The 18,957-nt window shown below is 47.6% G+C and overlaps 1 protein-coding gene across 1 annotated transcript in view; it reads left to right on the forward strand.

Annotated features, from left to right (window-relative positions):
- Window positions 1–746: 746 nt before the first annotated feature.
- Window positions 747–18,957, forward strand: part of HEY2 (hes related family bHLH transcription factor with YRPW motif 2) — a 51,620-nt gene continuing 33,409 nt past the window's right edge. Inside the window, exons 1-2 of the mRNA XM_075597244.1 lie at window positions 747–996; window positions 14,152–14,230. Coding sequence (XP_075453359.1) covers window positions 914–996; window positions 14,152–14,230 — 162 coding nt within the window. The 5' untranslated portion in view covers window positions 747–913. The remainder of the gene's footprint in view (window positions 997–14,151; window positions 14,231–18,957) is intronic.

Genomic DNA, 18,957 nt, shown 5'->3' on the forward strand with positions numbered 1-18,957 from the left:
CCCCTAAAGATAGGGAGAGTATAGAATACCCCCAATAGCATGCACTTAGATCAACTGGTATAGGTATAACGTAGGAGTATGGACTCAGGGAAACACATACATGGAGCACTATATAGTGAGTATAATGTTGAGAAAAAGGATTATGGAGAAACCTCTCTAAATGATTATACAGTATAGTGCTGGTGATTTAATTTTAAAATAATTGTATTCTTAACCAAATAAGTAAAAAATAGTGAGGCAAGAAAATAGTTAAAAGCACTAGGCGGCATATAACAATGGAGAAGAAATTCACTGTGTTTCGTTTGCAATTGTTCTTATTTGGTATGTCATTAATTTTACGTGCTTGACACCATTCTGATTCCCCACCGCGCTGCGGAATATGTTGTCACTTTATAAATAAACAATAATAATAATATACACTAGCACTCCTTCACCCTTCATACTTCTTACTGGGACATAACTCACGATTCCCCACAGTAGAATGTATTTATGTGGTGGGTGTGTTCTTAGAACGCAGAGGGCTTTGGGGGGTGTGTTCTTAGAACGCCGAGGGCTTTGGGGGGGGGGGGGTGTTTATAGAACGCAGAGGGCTTTGGGGGGTGTTTATAGAACGCAGAGGGCTTTGGGGGGTGTGTTTATAGAATGCAGAGGGGTGTTCCTAATGAGTATGGAGGTGGGTGTGTCTGCCAGGGGGAGTGGTGACTTGTGTGGCTTCAGCCTGTGATCTGCAGCGTGGGAAAGCATTGCAGACCTGCTGGGAAATACAGTAGATGCTGGTGTCTGAATGCAGGGACAGTTCACTCCCACTCATCTCCCATCCTCTGGACATTGCATCCCCCGAGCGGAACTCTCACTGTGATTTGCTTTATTTTTTTTGTGTGGAGGGTGATTCTTATTTTCTCTCGCTTTGAAAATGAAGAGACCCTGCGATGACACCAGCTCTGACAGTGACATGGATGAGACAATTGATGTAGGGAGTGAGAATAATTATTCTGGGTGAGTTTGGGATTTGGGGACACTACTTAAAGCTTCATTTTGGATGATTTGTCTTGGGGGGGGGCAGGGGGAAATGTAAGGTGTAAAGTTGTTTTGTTTTTATTATTGGGGTACAACTGCTGCACATAAAAACAGCATTACAATTATTTTTTTTATTGATGTAGGGAGTGAGAGTAATACAATTATTTTTTATTTCAATTATTTCGCCTAAAATAATCCCACTGCTTTCTATCTCACGCTAAATATTCTGAATATTTACAGATGCGATAATGAGCTTTTGCAGATGTTTGAAGCAACCTATGGGAATCTATATTTACAGGCAGTTAGTTATATGGCTCATCAGATCAGCAGTGACAACTTTTAAAAGTTTTTAAAATTCTTAGATCGTGAAATTAAATTGAAAAAGTGAGTCACAATACTGCTTAGGACCATTAATTAGTGAAAAAAAGGAATCGCAATACTGCTTAAGACCATTAATTATTGATCAGAGTGCCACTAAAATGTAGTGGTACCGTGCAAAAGAGTACAATCCTTTTTAATAAGGATGAAAAGTTATTTAGATATCATTAAAACAGTGTATGATTAATTGACTCTATTCTTGTTACAAAAGTGGAATTGTGAATCAAAAAGCAGTGGTACAGAACTTCTCTGATAACCTTTGGACCATCTCATGTGTGAGATCAAGCATTAGTGCTGGTTTTGCATTGGAGGTTCCCATAGTTACATACTTCATCCCAAGTGGAATTAAAAGGATTTTGACCCTGCAAAGGAAGTTTTGGTTTCTGATTACCTAAAGTCAACATTTAATGGGGTTAGTTAGGACAGGGACTAAATAAACAAAAAGCAATTATAAAGAGAAAACATTCACATTTCAGGGTTAATATTTGCTGATCAGCTATATCAGTTCTGACCTGTGGTGGGATGGTTACAGTGTCTAATTTCAGGACAGACTGGTCCTATTTAGCAACGGGCACAGATCCATGGAACCCATTAAAGTATGGATGTTTTTATGCCAAAACAACAGAAAACAATTGTTTTATTGCACATGCATTGTACAGTATTTAACAAAAAGGACATTTCTGATATACCGCTGTCCCCTAGTTCAATTACAAGTCAATGACTGACGATGGTTATTAATTGACTATTTCTATGTATCATATCTAGGGGCCTATGCAGAGAGCAGCGATTTTAAAAATGGGCGAGGGTAATAAAAAGTAGCTTTTTTGGAGAGTTTTATTCTCCATATGCAGAAATGTGCGAAATCTGCAATTTATAGCATGAATGCGTGTGGCGAGTTTAAAAGGGAGAGATGCGCGCTGCTGAAATGTGTAAAATAAAAAATCGCGCATTTTTTTTCCCCCTATGGCCGGCGAGCTCTAGCTTCTTGCCAACTTTTGTTGGCGGAGCTAATTGTAGAAAATCGCGCCATTTTATTGGCGCGAACAGCTGCTAGATGGCGTTCGCGCCTTTCTGAATTCGGATATTTTTAAAACTAGCGAGATGTAGGTTCTCGCCAGCCGCGCGGCGAGATTTACAAATAGAAAAAAAAAATGGCACGTTTTTCGTAACTTGCCATTTTCTGCTGTTTTCTAAGCAAATTTCATCAAAAAATGGCGATATTTGCTATAGCGCTGCTCTCTGCATAGGCCCCCTAGTCTGTATTGTATGAGTTACAAGCCTCTTGCAGCCAAGAGAATGAGAGTCAGGCTTTGGTGTGCTTTCTTATGGAACAGTTCAGGTTTGGTTCAGTTGAGTGCCTGTGAGTCCCCTGCAGTGGCATGTGTATTAACCAGAGGAAACGAAGAAATCCTACACAGTCGAACAATATTATCTGAGTACAAATATGAACAGTGGTTGGAAACAAATCCAAATAATATTATTGCCTTGGCTGGTGATAATTTGGGCATAGATGTACATAACACACTGGTCTAGCATGAATACGCTAAGAGATAACTACATTACTTTACCTGTTACCATTAGGTCAGGTTTAGTAACCTACAAATAGTCAAGCTTTTGGGTCTGAAATGACATTACTTGATAAAAAGAATATTAAACATTTTGCTGGCCTCTTTGCTAATGGAAAGGTTAAACAAGCCAATAGATTCAAAGGCAGTAACTATTTACAGTATGTTTGTTTCTTTTATCAATGAACCCACTCTCCTTTGCATTACTTTCTCTCATATGCAACCACTGCTACCCCTAATCCCTTTTGTTTTGTGTTAGCAGCGTCTACTGTTCATTGACCAGTTATGCGTTCTGTGAGTTGCACACTGTGTATTTAGATGCGTAAGTCTTCAGCATGTCATCCTAAATTCCTAACCTTCCCTTGGTGACAACAATTGTAGCCTCTTCAGTGCTGAATACACCTGGACAGCAGAGGCTACTGGCCTGACCAAAGCTTTGCACAAGAGCTGCATGATCAAACACTTGCCCTTTTGTGCTTGGATTAGCAATGTGTGAAGCATGTTTGCTGCCCTGTCTGCCACGGGGTTACAGTTTGCACCTTATTTCTTGTGCCTTAACCCCGGAGTGCATGAACTATTGTTTGGGTGCGGGTGCTGTACATACAAAATCAGTAATATACATACTTATCCATAGTGTCAAAATGTATAAACCCAGAGGGGCTCCAGTAACCCTCTCACCCCTCGTTCCAGTCCTCGTGCCTTTACCCCTTGGCAACCAATAACTTGAAGCCGCAACCTCCACTTCCCCCACTGAAGCCTATTTGAGTTCCATTCATATAATCTTAATCAGTATCTCGTCCCCTGACCATATCCCCGCTCTTTAAAAAAAATAATATATATATATATATAATATATATGTATATATATATATATATATATATATATATATATATATATATATATATATATATATATATATATATATATATATATATATATATATATATATATATATATATATATATATATATATACACAGTGTTCGACAAACCTATACATTTGCTCGCCCCGGGCGAGTGGATTTAACCCCCGGGCGAGTAAATATTGTATATATATATTGTAAGTGTTTCATCTCTGGTAACCTTTACACTGCACCGGGCTCAGGGGAGAGGTCCATTTTATCCTCCCGGACACTTAATCTTTCAAACGCTTATAGTTCCTGGATATCACATTTATAAAAAAATAAAGACAGCGTTGAAAAAGGCAAGGAGAGATCTCTTAATGTAAGTAAAATGGCGATCATTACTACCTGTTGCTTTAAGATCAGTTATCCCCGCTTTGGTTCTGAAGAAGTTAAGCAGCGTTGTGGGCTCTTTATACTGCAGGAGTTACATTGTCCTCCAAATTGTCATCTCTTTCACTTTTTTTTTTCTTTAGCAAAAGCATTATTCTTATCCTGCAGCACATCCTTTTAGTTGTTTATTAAATGTGTCTTAAATGTTGTCACTTTTTAGCATCAGATTCCTGTAAAGAGGACAGAAACCGTGTTACTTTATAAAAAAAAAACTTCTATCATCATTGTGACGCTTGCATGTCAAATAGTGTTAATATATGTCTTGTAGTGCTATTCAGATTGTCACTTCATCTTGTATCGCAAGAAATTTGTAAATTAGTTCTAAAATTATACTACTACAGTATTTGTCGGCAAAACCTCTCACTATCTTTAAATAGTGAAAACTCAATTTGACAAGGACATTTACTGTAGCGGTCCTGTCTTAAACGCTTTGCATTATACCTGGGGAGAGGGTTTTCAGTGTTTATCTTTTTGTAAAATGTGTGTTTATTTGTTTGCTTTTCCAGTATTTTATAACAAAAGTTCTGTGTTAATCATTGTTAACAATGTCAAAAAGGCTGACACACATTTGAATTGTGGTGTTTATCGGTGCACTTTCGTTGTAGTTTGCATACTACCCCCTGTGTTACATCCGTCTCCTACCTGAGACTGGGCTGCTATAAGAAATGGTACAGTGTACACAGTAGGAAATTAATTAATTTAATTTTTTTTTATCGGTTTAAACTGGAAGTACTAGATGATTAATCGGTGTGTTTTTTTTTTTATGGTGTTAAACACAAAAAACGGAATTCCTAATTATACCTGACTTCATGGTTGCTGAAGTTTCTTTTTGGTAAGGACTGTATTCGCTGGTTTGCTGCTGTAGGATCTGCAATGCGATGCAGCCCCTTCCCGCAGTAAATGTTTTAAACTACTTCTATTCAAGCTGTGGCTCGGGAAGCATATGTATCTATTCAGGCCAATAGTGGGATTTTTCTTTCACGAAATAATCAGCCTTGTCAATACAAAGGCCAGCAATAAAACGCTTAACTTTTATGTGTGTGTGTGTGTGTGTGTGTGTGTGTGTGTGTGTGTGTGTGTGTGTGTGTGTGTGTGTGTGTGTGTGTGTGTCTGTACATACATGTATGTCTTTATTTATATAGCGCCATTAATGTACATAGAGCGTCACAGCAGTAATATACTTGACAATCATATAAATAACAAATAGTATAATACATACATATACACAAACACCCAAAATGCAAAAAGCCCATGTTCACCTAGAGCAATAATAGAACATACATTACCCAAACCAAGGCATGGAGAAATGATAATACAGCACACCAGGGGTGTGCAAACTGGGGAATCCTGCCCCCCAGGGGGGCGAGAGATTTGTCTGGAGGGCGCGGACGGTTGCAGAGGCCCCGCGCTCTTCCCCAAGGCGTTTAAATGAAATGCCGGGGATCACGTGAGGCCTCTGCAACAATAAAACTTACCGGGATTCAGACGCTGTGACTCATCTCGATGGCAACGCGGCGTCAAATGACGCAGCGGGGTCATGCGATGTGACGTCACAAGGGTCAAATGACGCAGCGGGTCACGTGACCTTGCATCACGTGACCCCGGAGCGTCATTTGACGCAGCTGGCAGGTAGGAGGAGGAGGGGAGGGGGGGCACGAGCTCCGAGCAGGCCGGACAGTGGGGCGCAGCAGTAAAAGTTTGCGCTCCCCTGCAGTCCACGGTAATGAATTGAACAAAAAAAGAGTTTCATTCAGTCCAACAAGAACACCACGTGAGCTATATCATCATTGTTCGAATTGGACTTTTCTGTTCAGTTCATTATCGTGTGCTGTATTATCATTTCTCCATGCCTTGGTTAGGGCAAAGTATGTTCTACTATTGCTATACGTGCACATGGGCTTTTTACATGGTGTATGTGTGGGTGTATATACACACACGTACACACAGGAATATTTTTAGAGAACTCGTGTAAACTGTCTTTTTGTTTGGGTTCCGGCACTTATTTTGAGGGATCAACAAGAAACTCTATGTAGTGATTATGAAATTATTGTAATGTAAGTTGAATTATATATCGTAGTTTACAGTACATACAAATAACTTTTTCTCTGCTTACGGATCTGGGTTGGCATCTTTTTACCTACAAAAATACCCCTGTGCTTGTGTATGTATGTATGTATATACTGTATCTTCTCTAACAGAATAATACATGTTATTTAAAAAAAAAAAAAAAAAACATTTCAATCTGTCTTATTGCTAGTGTGGAGTACCACAACCAAAACTCCAACATTACCAATTTATAGCTGGCTATAATAACCCAGAATGAAGGGTAACATTTTCCTCCTAGAATACTTTTTTCTCTCCTAGATATTCTCATACAATATGGGAACGATCAGTGTGCCCCGACTTACAAAAATGATGGTATTTTCTAGTTGATAGCACAATGAATAGCTCTCCCGTATAAACCACGTGCAGCTTGAGAGTAGCAGAGAAGCAAAAATATAAATCTTTAGAGCCACGAGTTTTCCCGCAAACAACATATATTTTGGAAGAAATAGTTCTCTACCTATTAAAAGGAGATTTTGCTGGCAGTTTCTATATTGTCTTGCATTGTTTTGTCCTTGTGATAAGTGTAATTTACTTTAAGTTTGTAATATTGAGACCTAGCTGTTTTTCCACCTTTCTTTCTAATAAACTGAAAATCATACCACACATTATTTTCTTTTTTTGCAGGTTGTGTTAATTTTATTGACCCAAAATCAAAATAACAAAACCAATGTATACGGTCCCCTTTACAACATTAACTCAGACTTGTTTTGACGCATGCAATTTTTTTGTGGCATACAGTATAAGGTGGCTAGGATTCTTGATTAGAAAATGGGGATTGCTGGAAACCCTGCAGGAGAGGTATACATTATAGACATTGTACTGCAGCCCCCTAAGACATTGAAGTGTTAAAAACAATTATGTCATCAAAGATCACCTGGACAAGTGATTTCCTTAACTATTATGCTTGTATGTTGTCATTTGCCATTTGCTATCTCCTAGGGCAGTATTTTTCAACCAAGGTTCCACGCAATTTTCAGGTCATTTGAAAATTGGGCCAAATGCAGAAGAATTTACAATGCATCTGATCTCAGACGCGCTGTTAGAGAGGGTTGGGGTTCCTTACAATGCATCTGATCTCAGACGCGCTATTAGAGAGGGTTGGGGTTCCTTACAATGCATCTGATCTCAGACGCGCTGTTAGAGAGGGTTGGGGTTCCTTACAATGCATCTGATCTCAGACGCCCTATTAGAGAGGGTTGGGGTTCCTTACAATGTATCTAATCTCAGACGCACTATTAGAGAGGGTTGGGTTTCCTTACAATGCATCTGATCTCAGAAAGGCTGTTAGAGAGAGTTGGGGTTCCGCAGATTTCACAATATAATTATAGGGCACAATATAATTATAGGGCACAATATAATTATAGGATTCCTTAACCAAAAACAATTGAAAAACACAGTCCTACTGCTTTATTATATCGTGAGCTATTTGGAACAGGGATTCCTCTTGAGCTACCATGTACAATTTTCATTATTAGTGTTATTAGTATTAATGAAGAATGGTGAGAAATGTGCTATTGATTTATAAATCCATAATTATATTATGTCGGTATCTGTCAAGTGCCTGAGTGATTGAAGGGTAGGATAGGCTTATCTGAGAGTGTATCTGAGCAGCATAGAACTGTGGCAGTGTGTGTCTGAGCGTCTCGTCACTGTAGTGTGTGTCTGAGCGTCTCATCACTGCAGTGTGTCTGAGCGTCTCGTCACTGCGGTGTGTGTCTGAGCGGCTCGTCGCTGCGGTGTGTATCTGAGCGGCTCGTCCCTGCGGTGTGTGTCTGAGCGGCTCGTCACTGCAGTGTGTGTCTGAGCGTCTCGTCACTGCAGTGTGTGTCTGAGCGTCTCGTCACTGCAGTGTGTGTCTGAGCGGCTCGTCGCTGCGGTGTGTATCTGAGCGGCTCGTCCCTGCGGTGTGTGTCTGAGCAGCTCGTCGCTGCGGTGTGTATCTGAGCGGCTCGTCGCTGCGGTGTGTATCTGAGCGGCTCGTCCCTGCGGTGTGTATCTGAGCGGCTCGTCCCTGCGGTGTGTATCTGAGCGTCTCGTCGCTGCGGTGTGTATCTGAGCGTCTCGTCGCTGCGGTGTGTATCTGAGCGTCTCGTCCCTGCGCTGTGTATCTGAGCGGCTCGTCCCTGCGGTGTGTGTCTGAGCGGCTCGTCCCTGCGGTGTGTATCTGAGCGGCTCGTCGCTGCGGTGTGTGTCTGAGCGGCTCGTCCCTGCGGTGTGTATCTGAGCGGCTCGTCGCTGCGGTGTGTGTCTGAGCGGCTCGTCCCTGCGGTGTGTGTCTGAGCGGCTCGTCCCTGCGGTGTGTATCTGAGCGATTCGTCGCTGCGGTGTGTGTCTGAGCGGCTCGTCCCTGCGGTGTGTATCTGAGCGGCTCGTCCCTGCGGTGTGTATCTGAGCGGCTCGTTGCTGCGGTGTGTATCTGAGCGGCTCGTCACTGCGGTGTGTATCTGAGCGGCTCGTCCCTGCGGTGTGTGTCTGAGCGGCTCGTCGCTGCGGTGTGTGTCTGAGCAGCTCGTCCCTGCGGTGTGTATCTGAGCGGCTCGTCGCTGCGGTGTGTGTCTGAGCGGCTCGTCCCTGCGGTGTGTGTCTGAGCGGCTCGTCCCTGCGGTGTGTGTCTGAGCGGCTCGTCCCTGCGGTGTGTGTCTGAGCGGCTCGTCCCTGCGGTGTGTGTCTGAGCGGCTCGTCCCTGCGGTGTGTGTCTGAGCGGCTCGTCCCTGCGGTGTGTGTCTGAGCGGCTCGTCCCTGCGGTGTGTATCTGAGCGGCTCGTCCCTGCGGTGTGTATCTGAGCGGCTCGTCCCTGCGGTGTGTGTCTGAGCGGCTCGTCCCTGCGGTGTGTGTCTGAGCGGCTCGTCCCTGCGGTGTGTATCTGAGCGGCTCGTCGCTGTGGTGTGTATCTGAGCGGCTCGTCCCTGCGGTGTGTGTCTGAGCGGCTCGTCCCTGCGGTGTGTGTCTGAGCGGCTCGTCCCTGCGGTGTGTGTCTGAGCAGCTCGTCCCTGCGGTGTGTGTCTGAGCGGCTCGTCCCTGCGGTGTGTGTCTGAGCGGCTCGTCCCTGCGGTGTGTGTCTGAGCGGCTCGTCCCTGCGGTGTGTATCTGAGCGGCTCGTCCCTGTGGTGTGTATCTGAGCGGCTCGTCCCTGCGGTGTGTGTCTGAGCGGCTCGTCCCTGCGGTGTGTGTCTGAGCGGCTCGTCCCTGCGGTGTGTGTCTGAGCGTCTCGTCCCTGCGGTGTGTGTCTGAGCGGCTCGTCCCTGCGGTGTGTGTCTGAGCGGCTCGTCGCTGCGGTGTGTGTCTGAGCGGCTCGTCGCTGCGGTGTGTGTCTGAGCGGCTCGTCCCTGCGGTGTGTATCTGAGCGGCTCGTCGCTGCGGTGTGTGTCTGAGCGGCTCGTCCCTGCGGTGTGTATCTGAGCGGCTCGTCCCTGCGGTGTGTATCTGAGCGTCTCGTCGCTGCGGTGTGTATCTGAGCGGCTCGTTGCTGCGGTGTGTATCTGAGCGGCTCGTCGCTGCGGTGTGTGTCTGAGCGGCTCGTCGCTGCGGTGTGTATCTGAGCGGCTCGTCGCTGCGGTGTGTGTCTGAGCGGCTCGTCCCTGCGGTGTGTATCTGAGCGGCTCGTCCCTGCGGTGTGTGTCTGAGCGGCTCGTCCCTGCGGTGTGTGTCTGAGCGGCTCGTCCCTGCGGTGTGTGTCTGAGCGGCTCGTCCCTGCGGTGTGTATCTGAGCGGCTCGTCGCTGCGGTGTGTGTCTGAGCGGCTCGTCACTGCGGTGTGTGTCTGAGCGGCTCGTCCCTGCGGTGTGTGTCTGAGCGGCTCGTCGCTGCGGTGTGTATCTGAGCGGCTCGTCCCTGCGGTGTGTATCTGAGCGGCTCGTCCCTGCGGTGTGTATCTGAGCGGCTCGTCCCTGCGGTGTGTATCTGAGCGGCTCGTCCCTGCGGTGTGTGTCTGAGCGGCTCGTCCCTGCGGTGTGTATCTGAGCGGCTCGTCCCTGCGGTGTGTGTCTGAGCGGCTCGTCCCTGCGGTGTGTATCTGAGCGGCTCGTCCCTGCGGTGTGTGTCTGAGCGGCTCGTCCCTGCGGTGTGTATCTGAGCGGCTCGTCGCTACGGTGTGTATCTGAGCGGCTCGTCCCTGCGGTGTGTATCTGAGCGGCTCGTCGCTACGGTGTGTGTCTGAGCGGCTCGTCCCTGCGGTGTGTATCTGAGCGTCTCGTCACTGCAGTGTGTGTCTGAGCGGCTCGTCGCTGCGGTGTGTGTCTGAGCGGCTCGTCGCTGCGGTGTGTATCTGAGCGGCTCGTCCCTGCGGTGTGTGTCTGAGCGGCTCGTCCCTGCGGTGTGTGTCTGAGCGGCTCGTCCCTGCGGTGTGTATCTGAGCGGCTCATCCCTGCGGTGTGTGTCTGAGCGGCTCATCCCTGCGGTGTGTGTCTGAGCGGCTCGTCCCTGCGGTGTGTATCTGAGCGGCTCGTCCCTGCGGTGTGTGTCTGAGCGGCTCGTCGCTGCGGTGTGTATCTGAGCGGCTCGTCGCTGCGGTGTGTATCTGAGCGTCTCGTCCCTGCGGTGTGTATCTGAGCGGCTCGTCCCTGCGGTGTGTATCTGAGCGGCTCGTCCCTGCGGTGTGTATCTGAGCGGCTCGTCCCTGCGGTGTGTATCTGAGCGGCTCGTCGCTGCGGTGTGTGTCTGAGCGGCTCGTCCCTGCGGTGTGTATCTGAGCGGCTCGTCCCTGCGGTGTGTATCTGAGCGGCTCGTCCCTGCGGTGTGTATCTGAGCGGCTCGTCCCTGCGGTGTGTGTCTGAGCGGCTCGTCGCTGCGTTGTGTATCTGAGCGGCTCGTCCCTGCGGTGTGTATCTGAGCGGCTCGTCCCTGCGGTGTGTATCTGAGCGGCTCGTCCCTGCGGTGTGTGTCTGAGCGGCTCGTCCCTGCGGTGTGTGTCTGAGCGGCTCGTCCCTGCGGTGTGTGTCTGAGCGGCTCGTCCCTGCGGTGTGTGTCTGAGCAGCTCGTCCCTGCGGTGTGTGTCTGAGCGGCTCGTCCCTGCGGTGTGTGTCTGAGCGGCTCGTCGCTGCGGTGTGTGTCTGAGCGGCTCGTCCCTGCGGTGTGTGTCTGAGCAGCTCGTCCCTGCGGTGTGTGTCTGAGCGGCTCGTCCCTGCGGTGTGTGTCTGAGCGGCTCGTCCCTGCGGTGTGTGTCTGAGCGGCTCGTCCCTGCGGTGTGTATCTGAGCGGCTCGTCCCTGCGGTGTGTATCTGAGCGGCTCGTCCCTGCGGTGTGTGTCTGAGCGGCTCGTCCCTGCGGTGTGTGTCTGAGCGGCTCGTCCCTGCGGTGTGTGTCTGAGCGGCTCGTCCCTGCGGTGTGTATCTGAGCGGCTCGTCCCTGCGGTGTGTGTCTGAGCGGCTCGTCCCTGCGGTGTGTATCTGAGCGGCTCGTCCCTGCGGTGTGTGTCTGAGCGGCTCGTCGCTGCGGTGTGTGTCTGAGCGGCTCGTCGCTGCGGTGTGTGTCTGAGCGGCTCGTCCCTGCGGTGTGTATCTGAGCGGCTCGTCGCTGCGGTGTGTGTCTGAGCGGCTCGTCCCTGCGGTGTGTATCTGAGCGGCTCGTCCCTGCGGTGTGTATCTGAGCGTCTCGTCGCTGCGGTGTGTATCTGAGCGGCTCGTTGCTGCGGTGTGTATCTGAGCGGCTCGTCGCTGCGGTGTGTGTCTGAGCGGCTCGTCGCTGCGGTGTGTATCTGAGCGGCTCGTCGCTGCGGTGTGTGTCTGAGCGGCTCGTCCCTGCGGTGTGTATCTGAGCGGCTCGTCCCTGCGGTGTGTGTCTGAGCGGCTCGTCCCTGCGGTGTGTGTCTGAGCGGCTCGTCCCTGCGGTGTGTGTCTGAGCGGCTCGTCCCTGCGGTGTGTATCTGAGCGGCTCGTCGCTGCGGTGTGTGTCTGAGCGGCTCGTCACTGCAGTGTGTGTCTGAGCGGCTCGTCCCTGCGGTGTGTATCTGAGCGGCTCGTCCCTGCGGTGTGTGTCTGAGCGGCTCGTCCCTGCGGTGTGTATCTGAGCGGCTCGTCGCTGCGGTGTGTATCTGAGCGGCTCGTCCCTGTGGTGTGTATCTGAGCGGCTCGTCGCTGCGGTGTGTATCTGAGCGGCTCGTCCCTGCGGTGTGTGTCTGAGCGGCTCGTCCCTGCGGTGTGTGTCTGAGCGGCTCGTCCCTGCGGTGTGTATCTGAGCGGCTCATCCCTGCGGTGTGTGTCTGAGCGGCTCATCCCTGCGGTGTGTGTCTGAGCGGCTCGTCCCTGCGGTGTGTATCTGAGCGGCTCGTCCCTGCGGTGTGTGTCTGAGCGGCTCGTCGCTGCGGTGTGTATCTGAGCGGCTCGTCGCTGCGGTGTGTATCTGAGCGTCTCGTCCCTGCGGTGTGTATCTGAGCGGCTCGTCCCTGCGGTGTGTATCTGAGCGGCTCGTCCCTGCGGTGTGTATCTGAGCGGCTCGTCCCTGCGGTGTGTATCTGAGCGGCTCGTCGCTGCGGTGTGTGTCTGAGCGGCTCGTCCCTGCGGTGTGTATCTGAGCGGCTCGTCCCTGCGGTGTGTGTCTGAGCGGCTCGTCCCTGCGGTGTGTATCTGAGCGGCTCGTCCCTGCGGTGTGTATCTGAGCGGCTCGTCCCTGCGGTGTGTATCTGAGCGGCTCGTCCCTGCGGTGTGTGTCTGAGCGGCTCGTCGCTGCGTTGTGTATCTGAGCGGCTCGTCCCTGCGGTGTGTATCTGAGCGGCTCGTCCCTGCGGTGTGTGTCTGAGCGGCTCGTCCCTGCGGTGTGTGTCTGAGCGGCTCGTCCCTGCGGTGTGTGTCTGAGCGGCTCGTCGCAGCGGTGTGTATCTGAGCGGTTCGTCCTTGCATTGTGTGTCTGAGCGGCTTGTCGCTGCGGTGTGTATCTGAGCGGCTCGTCCCTGCGGTGTGTGTCTGAGCGGCTCGTCGCTGCGTTGTGTATCTGAGCGGCTCGTCCCTGTGGTGTGTATCTGAGCGGCTCGTCCCTGCGGTGTGTATCTGAGCGGTTCGTCCCTGCGGTGTGTATCTGAGCGGCTCGTCGCTGCGAAGTGTATCTGAGCGGTCCGTCCTTGCGGTGTGTATCTGAGCGGCTCGTCCCTGCGGTGTGTATCTGAGCGGCTCGTCGCTGCGAAGTGTATCTGAGCGGTCCGTCCTTGCGGTGTGTATCTGAGCGGCTCGTCCCTGTGGTGTGTATCTGAGCGGCTCGTCCCTGCGGTGTGTATCTGAGCGGTTCGTCCCTGCGGTGTGTGTCTGAGCGGCTCGTCGCTGCGTTGTGTATCTGAGCGGCTCGTCCCTGCGGTGTGTATCTGAGCGGCTCGTCGCTGCGGTGTGTATCTGAGCGGTCCGTCCTTGCGGTGTGTGTCTGAGCGGCTCGTCGCTGCGTTGTGTATCTGAGCGGCTCGTCCCTGTGGTGTGTATCTGAGCGGCTCGTCCCTGCGGTGTGTATCTGAGCGGTTCGTCCCTGCGGTGTGTATCTGAGCGGCTCGTCCCTGCGGTGTGTATCTGAGCGGTTCGTCCCTGCGGTGTGTATCTGAGCGGCTCGTCGCTGCGAAGTGTATCTGAGCGGTCCGTCCTTGCGGTGTGTATCTGAGCGGCTCGTCGCTGCGGAGTGTATCTGAGCGGTCCGTCCTTGCGGTGTGTATCTGAGCGGCTCATCCCTGCGGTGTGTGTCTGAGCGGCTCGTCCTTGCGGTGTGTGTATGAGCGGCTCGTCGCTGCGGTGTGTGTCTGAGCGGCTCGTCCTTGCGGTGTGTCACCGAGCTGCTGTGTCACAGATTTGGAGTAATGACGCATTTTTTACTATCTCACAGGCACAGCAGCGGATCTCTAATTCGATCGAGTTCCCCAACGACAACATCACAAATCATGGCCAGGAAGAAGCGGAGAGGGGTAGGTTGAAGTTAAATACGTAGTCACACAGCCTCCCAACTGTAAATATAAAAAAAAAAATTATTTTATTCTGTGCCACATTGCACATTGAAAATGTACAATTGTGAAGAGAAACAAAAAAAAATTTTAAAAGCAAAAAGGGAGAATTACAGAGAAGCAAAAGGATCACGATAACTGACAATAGGGTTAATCATAGTATAACGTATAGTATATAGTTATACTGTATATGGTATGATATAGCATAACGTATAGGTATTACTAACATATGGGGGGCTATGCATTAAGCTCAATGGGTTTGCGTTCTGATGTTCAAAAAAAGCACGTCCGTTAAAAAGTGAGGCCGGGGACGCGATTCACTAAGGCCTTGAGCCCATTTTTTAAACGTACGTGCTCAAAACACCCACAGCGTACATGTTGCTTTTCCCCCCTGCTAGCGTTCTTAAACTTCACGTACGCTAGCTGCTAGAAAAAAAAGCCGCGTGTAACATTTGCATGGAGATTTACCATCTCCATGCAAGCCTGTTACAGGCGATCGTACACTAAATAAATACATTTGAATAATAGTGTACATGAGCAGGGGGTCTCCGGAGCTGAACAGCATTGGTTTAAGGTCCGAGGACCCCCTACTTCATGAGATACAGGCCCCGTTATGGGGTGCCGGTATCCCCTGCAGAATTTCAATGTCCCGGTCACGTGACGCGGACGTTTGAAAGTGCAGGGGATACCGGCACCCCATAACGGGGCCTGTATCTCCTGAAGTAGGGGGTCCTCGGACCTGAAACCAATGCGGTTCAGCTCCGGAGATCCCCTGCACATCTACACTATGAAATACATGTATATTAAAAAAAGATTTAACAAACATCAATACACGACCCCCCCTCCGCCCTAACACATACAGTACAATAATGTGCAAAATTACTATTATCCAGATATGGATAATAGATTATTTGACCATTATTAAACACTGCATTAGCATACCTAAATAAAATAAATAAAAACAATAGCCAGCTAATCCAATGAATACAAGCAGTAACAACATCAACAATGAGTTAATTAAACCATTAACCAATGAAACCAATTAATTCCTGAACCAACTCAAAATGAATAGTAACACTAACCAATCAAACCAATAAATTACTACAAAATTTATTAATGTAAATATTAAAAGACAAAGACATAAATTCAAACAATATCTGGAATGACCATAAAACGCATTAGCTAACATACAACATTAACTACAAACGAACACCAATCGCAAACATTTTATTACCATTAAGCAGGAAAAAATAAACAATCACATCCACATAAGAAATTGAAATTAAAAAAACCAACAGCAATACCAAGCCACAAATGCCCCCCAAATATTGTCATAATAATGTATTCATCTGTACCCTAAAGTGGTACAGATTAATATATTATCAGTCAATGTGCCTCCCCCAAAAAATCAAAAAACACATCCAATGAAGAAACCTGTAAAAAGAGACATTTACAAACATTCAATATATTACTTACCATTAGAAGCGGTGGCCCTCCGACTCCCGGGGTAACAGGAAGCTCACGTACCTTGAAGGCCTCCAACAGCATCCGATGCCATCCGCCATGAAGATCCGGATCAGGTACCCAAATCTTCCTTTTTCTTTCTTTAATCACCTTCTTCTATCTTCACCTGTCACCATTTCTTGATCTTCTTTATCTTCTATCTTCATCTGTCAATCCAAAAAAACCCTGGTAAATCCCAACCGATGTTGTCTCGTCATCTTTTGGGCTCAAATGAGGCGTCACGGCCTTAAATAGGGCTTGTGACGTCACATTTAGCCTCAAAATGGTTAACAGCCACCTGATTGGCTGTTAAAACCATGTTCCGACTTAAAAAAAAATTTTTACATGACGTCACTTAAAGGGAATGATGCCAGCCAATCAGAACGGCTGTGCTGCATTTGCCTTTAAGATGACTTCACTAAATCCAAGATGGCCAGCGTCACATGGTATTTCAGCATATCAGAGTGTGGAATTGGTTCCCACGATCTGATTGGCTGAAATACCATGTGACGCCGGCCATCTTGGATTTAGTGAAGTCATCTTAAAGGCAAATGAAGCACAGCCATTCTGATTGGCTGGCATCATTCCCTTTAAGTGACGTCATGTAAAAAAAAAAATTTAAGTCGGAACATGGTTTGAACAACCAATGAGGTGGCTGTTAACCATTTTGAGACTAAATGTGACGTCACAAGCCCTATTTAAGGCCGTGACGCCTCATTTGAGCTCAAGAAGACGACGAGACAACATCGGATGGGATTTACCATGGGGTTTTTTGGTTTGACAGATGAAGATAGAAGATAAAGAAGATCAAGAAATGGTGACAGGTGAAGATAGAAGAAGGTGATTAAAGAAAGAAAAAGGAAGATTTGGGTACCTGATCCGGATCTTCATGGCGGATGGCATCGGATGCTGTTGGAGGCCTTCAAGGTACGTGAGCTTCCTGTTACCCCGGGAGTCGGAGGGCCACCGCTTCTAATGGTAAGTAATATATTGAATGTTTGTAAATGTCTCTTTTTACAGGTTTCTTCGTTGGATGTGTTTTTTGATTTTTTGGAGGAGGCACATTGACTGATAATATATTAATCTGTACCACTTTAGGGTACAGATGAATACATTATTATGACAATATTTGGGGGGCATTTGTGGCTTGGTATTGCTGTTGGTTTTTAATTTCAATTTCTTATGTGGATGTGATTGTTTATTTTTTCCTGCTTAATGGTAATAAAATGTTTGCGATTGGTGTTCGTTTGTAGTTAATGTTGTATTATGTTAGCTAATGCGTTTTATGGTTATTTCAGATATTGTTTGAATTTATTTCTTTGTCTTTAAATGTTTACATTCATTAATGTTGTAGTAATTCATTGGTTTGATTGGTTAGTGATACCGGCGCCTAATGAGTCCAAAAACAATGGAAACCTGGATGTCCAGTTGAAATAGTCCCAGTCCCAAGATGATCTACAGTCACTAAATCTTTGGGTACTCCGTTAGGACTCCATGCAGGGGAAGTGGAACATGAAACGGAAAAAAAGATATTTAGTGCAACACAGCTATACAAATTATACAGACATAAAATTGCAAACTGGCTGACACAAGGAGACAAGACAAACAGACACAACTAAACAAACAACACTAAAGCAAAGCTAATGATAAAAGTTAATTTATTATAACTAAAAATAAGGTGGTAGGACACCTATAGCCTATAGGGCTATTTTATTCTGATTTGGACATTTTGGCTGACTAGAAGTACAAGCAGTACAATCGCTGGGTGCCTTGGTTGAGCGACTGAGGGGCAAGGAGGTGCGGATTGCCGTTTTCCTGCGGCTTCACTGGAGATTGCCAGTCCTTGACGCCACATCCGGCGACGTCACTACCGGTTTCGGTACGACGGAGACGTCATTTCCGGTCATTGCCAGCAAGGAGAAACGGAAGGAGTGCACGGCATCCAGAACACCCTGCGAACCCCCTACACGTGGTTACCAGCTCACATTGGTCTAATGCGATTCTACATCTGCCGTCCTGTGAGTGTTATCTAGGTTTTAACCCACCGGAGCGGCACATCAGCTATTTGTCCTACCACCTTATTTTTAGTTATAATAAATTAACTTTTATCATTAGCTTTGCTTTAGTGTTGTTTGTCTAGTTGTGTCTGTTTGTCTTGTCTCCTTGTGTCAGCCAGTTTGCAATTTTATGTCTGTATAATTTGTATAGCTGTGTTGCACTAAATATCTTTTTTTTCGTTTCATGTTCCACTTCCCCTGCATGGAGTCCTAACGGAGCACCCAAAGATTTAGTGACTGTAGATCATCTTGGGACTGGGACTATTTCCACTGGACATCCAGGTTTCCATTATTTTTGGACTCATTAGGCGCCGGTATCTCTTTTTGTTTATGCTGTCTTATCTGATTGTACCATCAATTTTTCACCAGGCTGCCTTTCTACCATTAGGGCTCACCCTCATAGTAGGGTTTATTGTCTCAATTCCCATTAGCGCTATTTTACATCACCTTTTCTTTCCTTTGATTGGTTAGTGTTACTATTCATTTTGAGTTGGTTTAGGAATTAATTGGTTTCATTGGTTAATGGTTTAATTAATTCATTGTTGATGTTGTTACTGCTTGTATTCATTGGATTAGCTGGCTACTGTTTTTATTTAGGTATGCTAATGCAGTGTTTAATAATGGGCAAATAATCTATTATCCATATCTGGATAATAGTTATTTTGCACATTATTGTACTGTATGTGTTAGGGGGTTGTATTTAGTTAGAAATAATGTTTAGTATTTTTGTAGGCACAACATTGGTACCGCAGGCCCGCGGGTACCCCGGGACTCCTGCGGGGACCCCGGGACGGCCGCGGGGTCAGCCGGGGACACCCGCACGACCCCCGGTCTCCCTCTGGGACCCCCGCCGGCCTGTTGTATAAGTGTTACGCATGCAAAAATGTAAAGCAAGACATTTTTCAAAGTCCAGCTTTTTTTGTGTCTACCTTGATCTGACGTGTTCTGTTGAACGCAACTTTCGCGTACGCTAAGGTTACGTAGCTTAGTGCATCCCGCTTAAGGGCAGAATTTAACGCAAACGGTAACGAACGAGCAAAGTTGGACTTAGAAAAATTTCCAGAATTAAGTCAGTTTTAGAGCGCAAAGTGCCTGTTTGCGTGGCTTAGTGCATCGTGTTCAGAGCAACGT

Source organism: Ascaphus truei, chromosome 4 (assembly GCF_040206685.1).
Source record: "Ascaphus truei isolate aAscTru1 chromosome 4, aAscTru1.hap1, whole genome shotgun sequence".
Classification (NCBI taxonomy): Eukaryota; Metazoa; Chordata; class Amphibia; order Anura; family Ascaphidae; genus Ascaphus; species Ascaphus truei.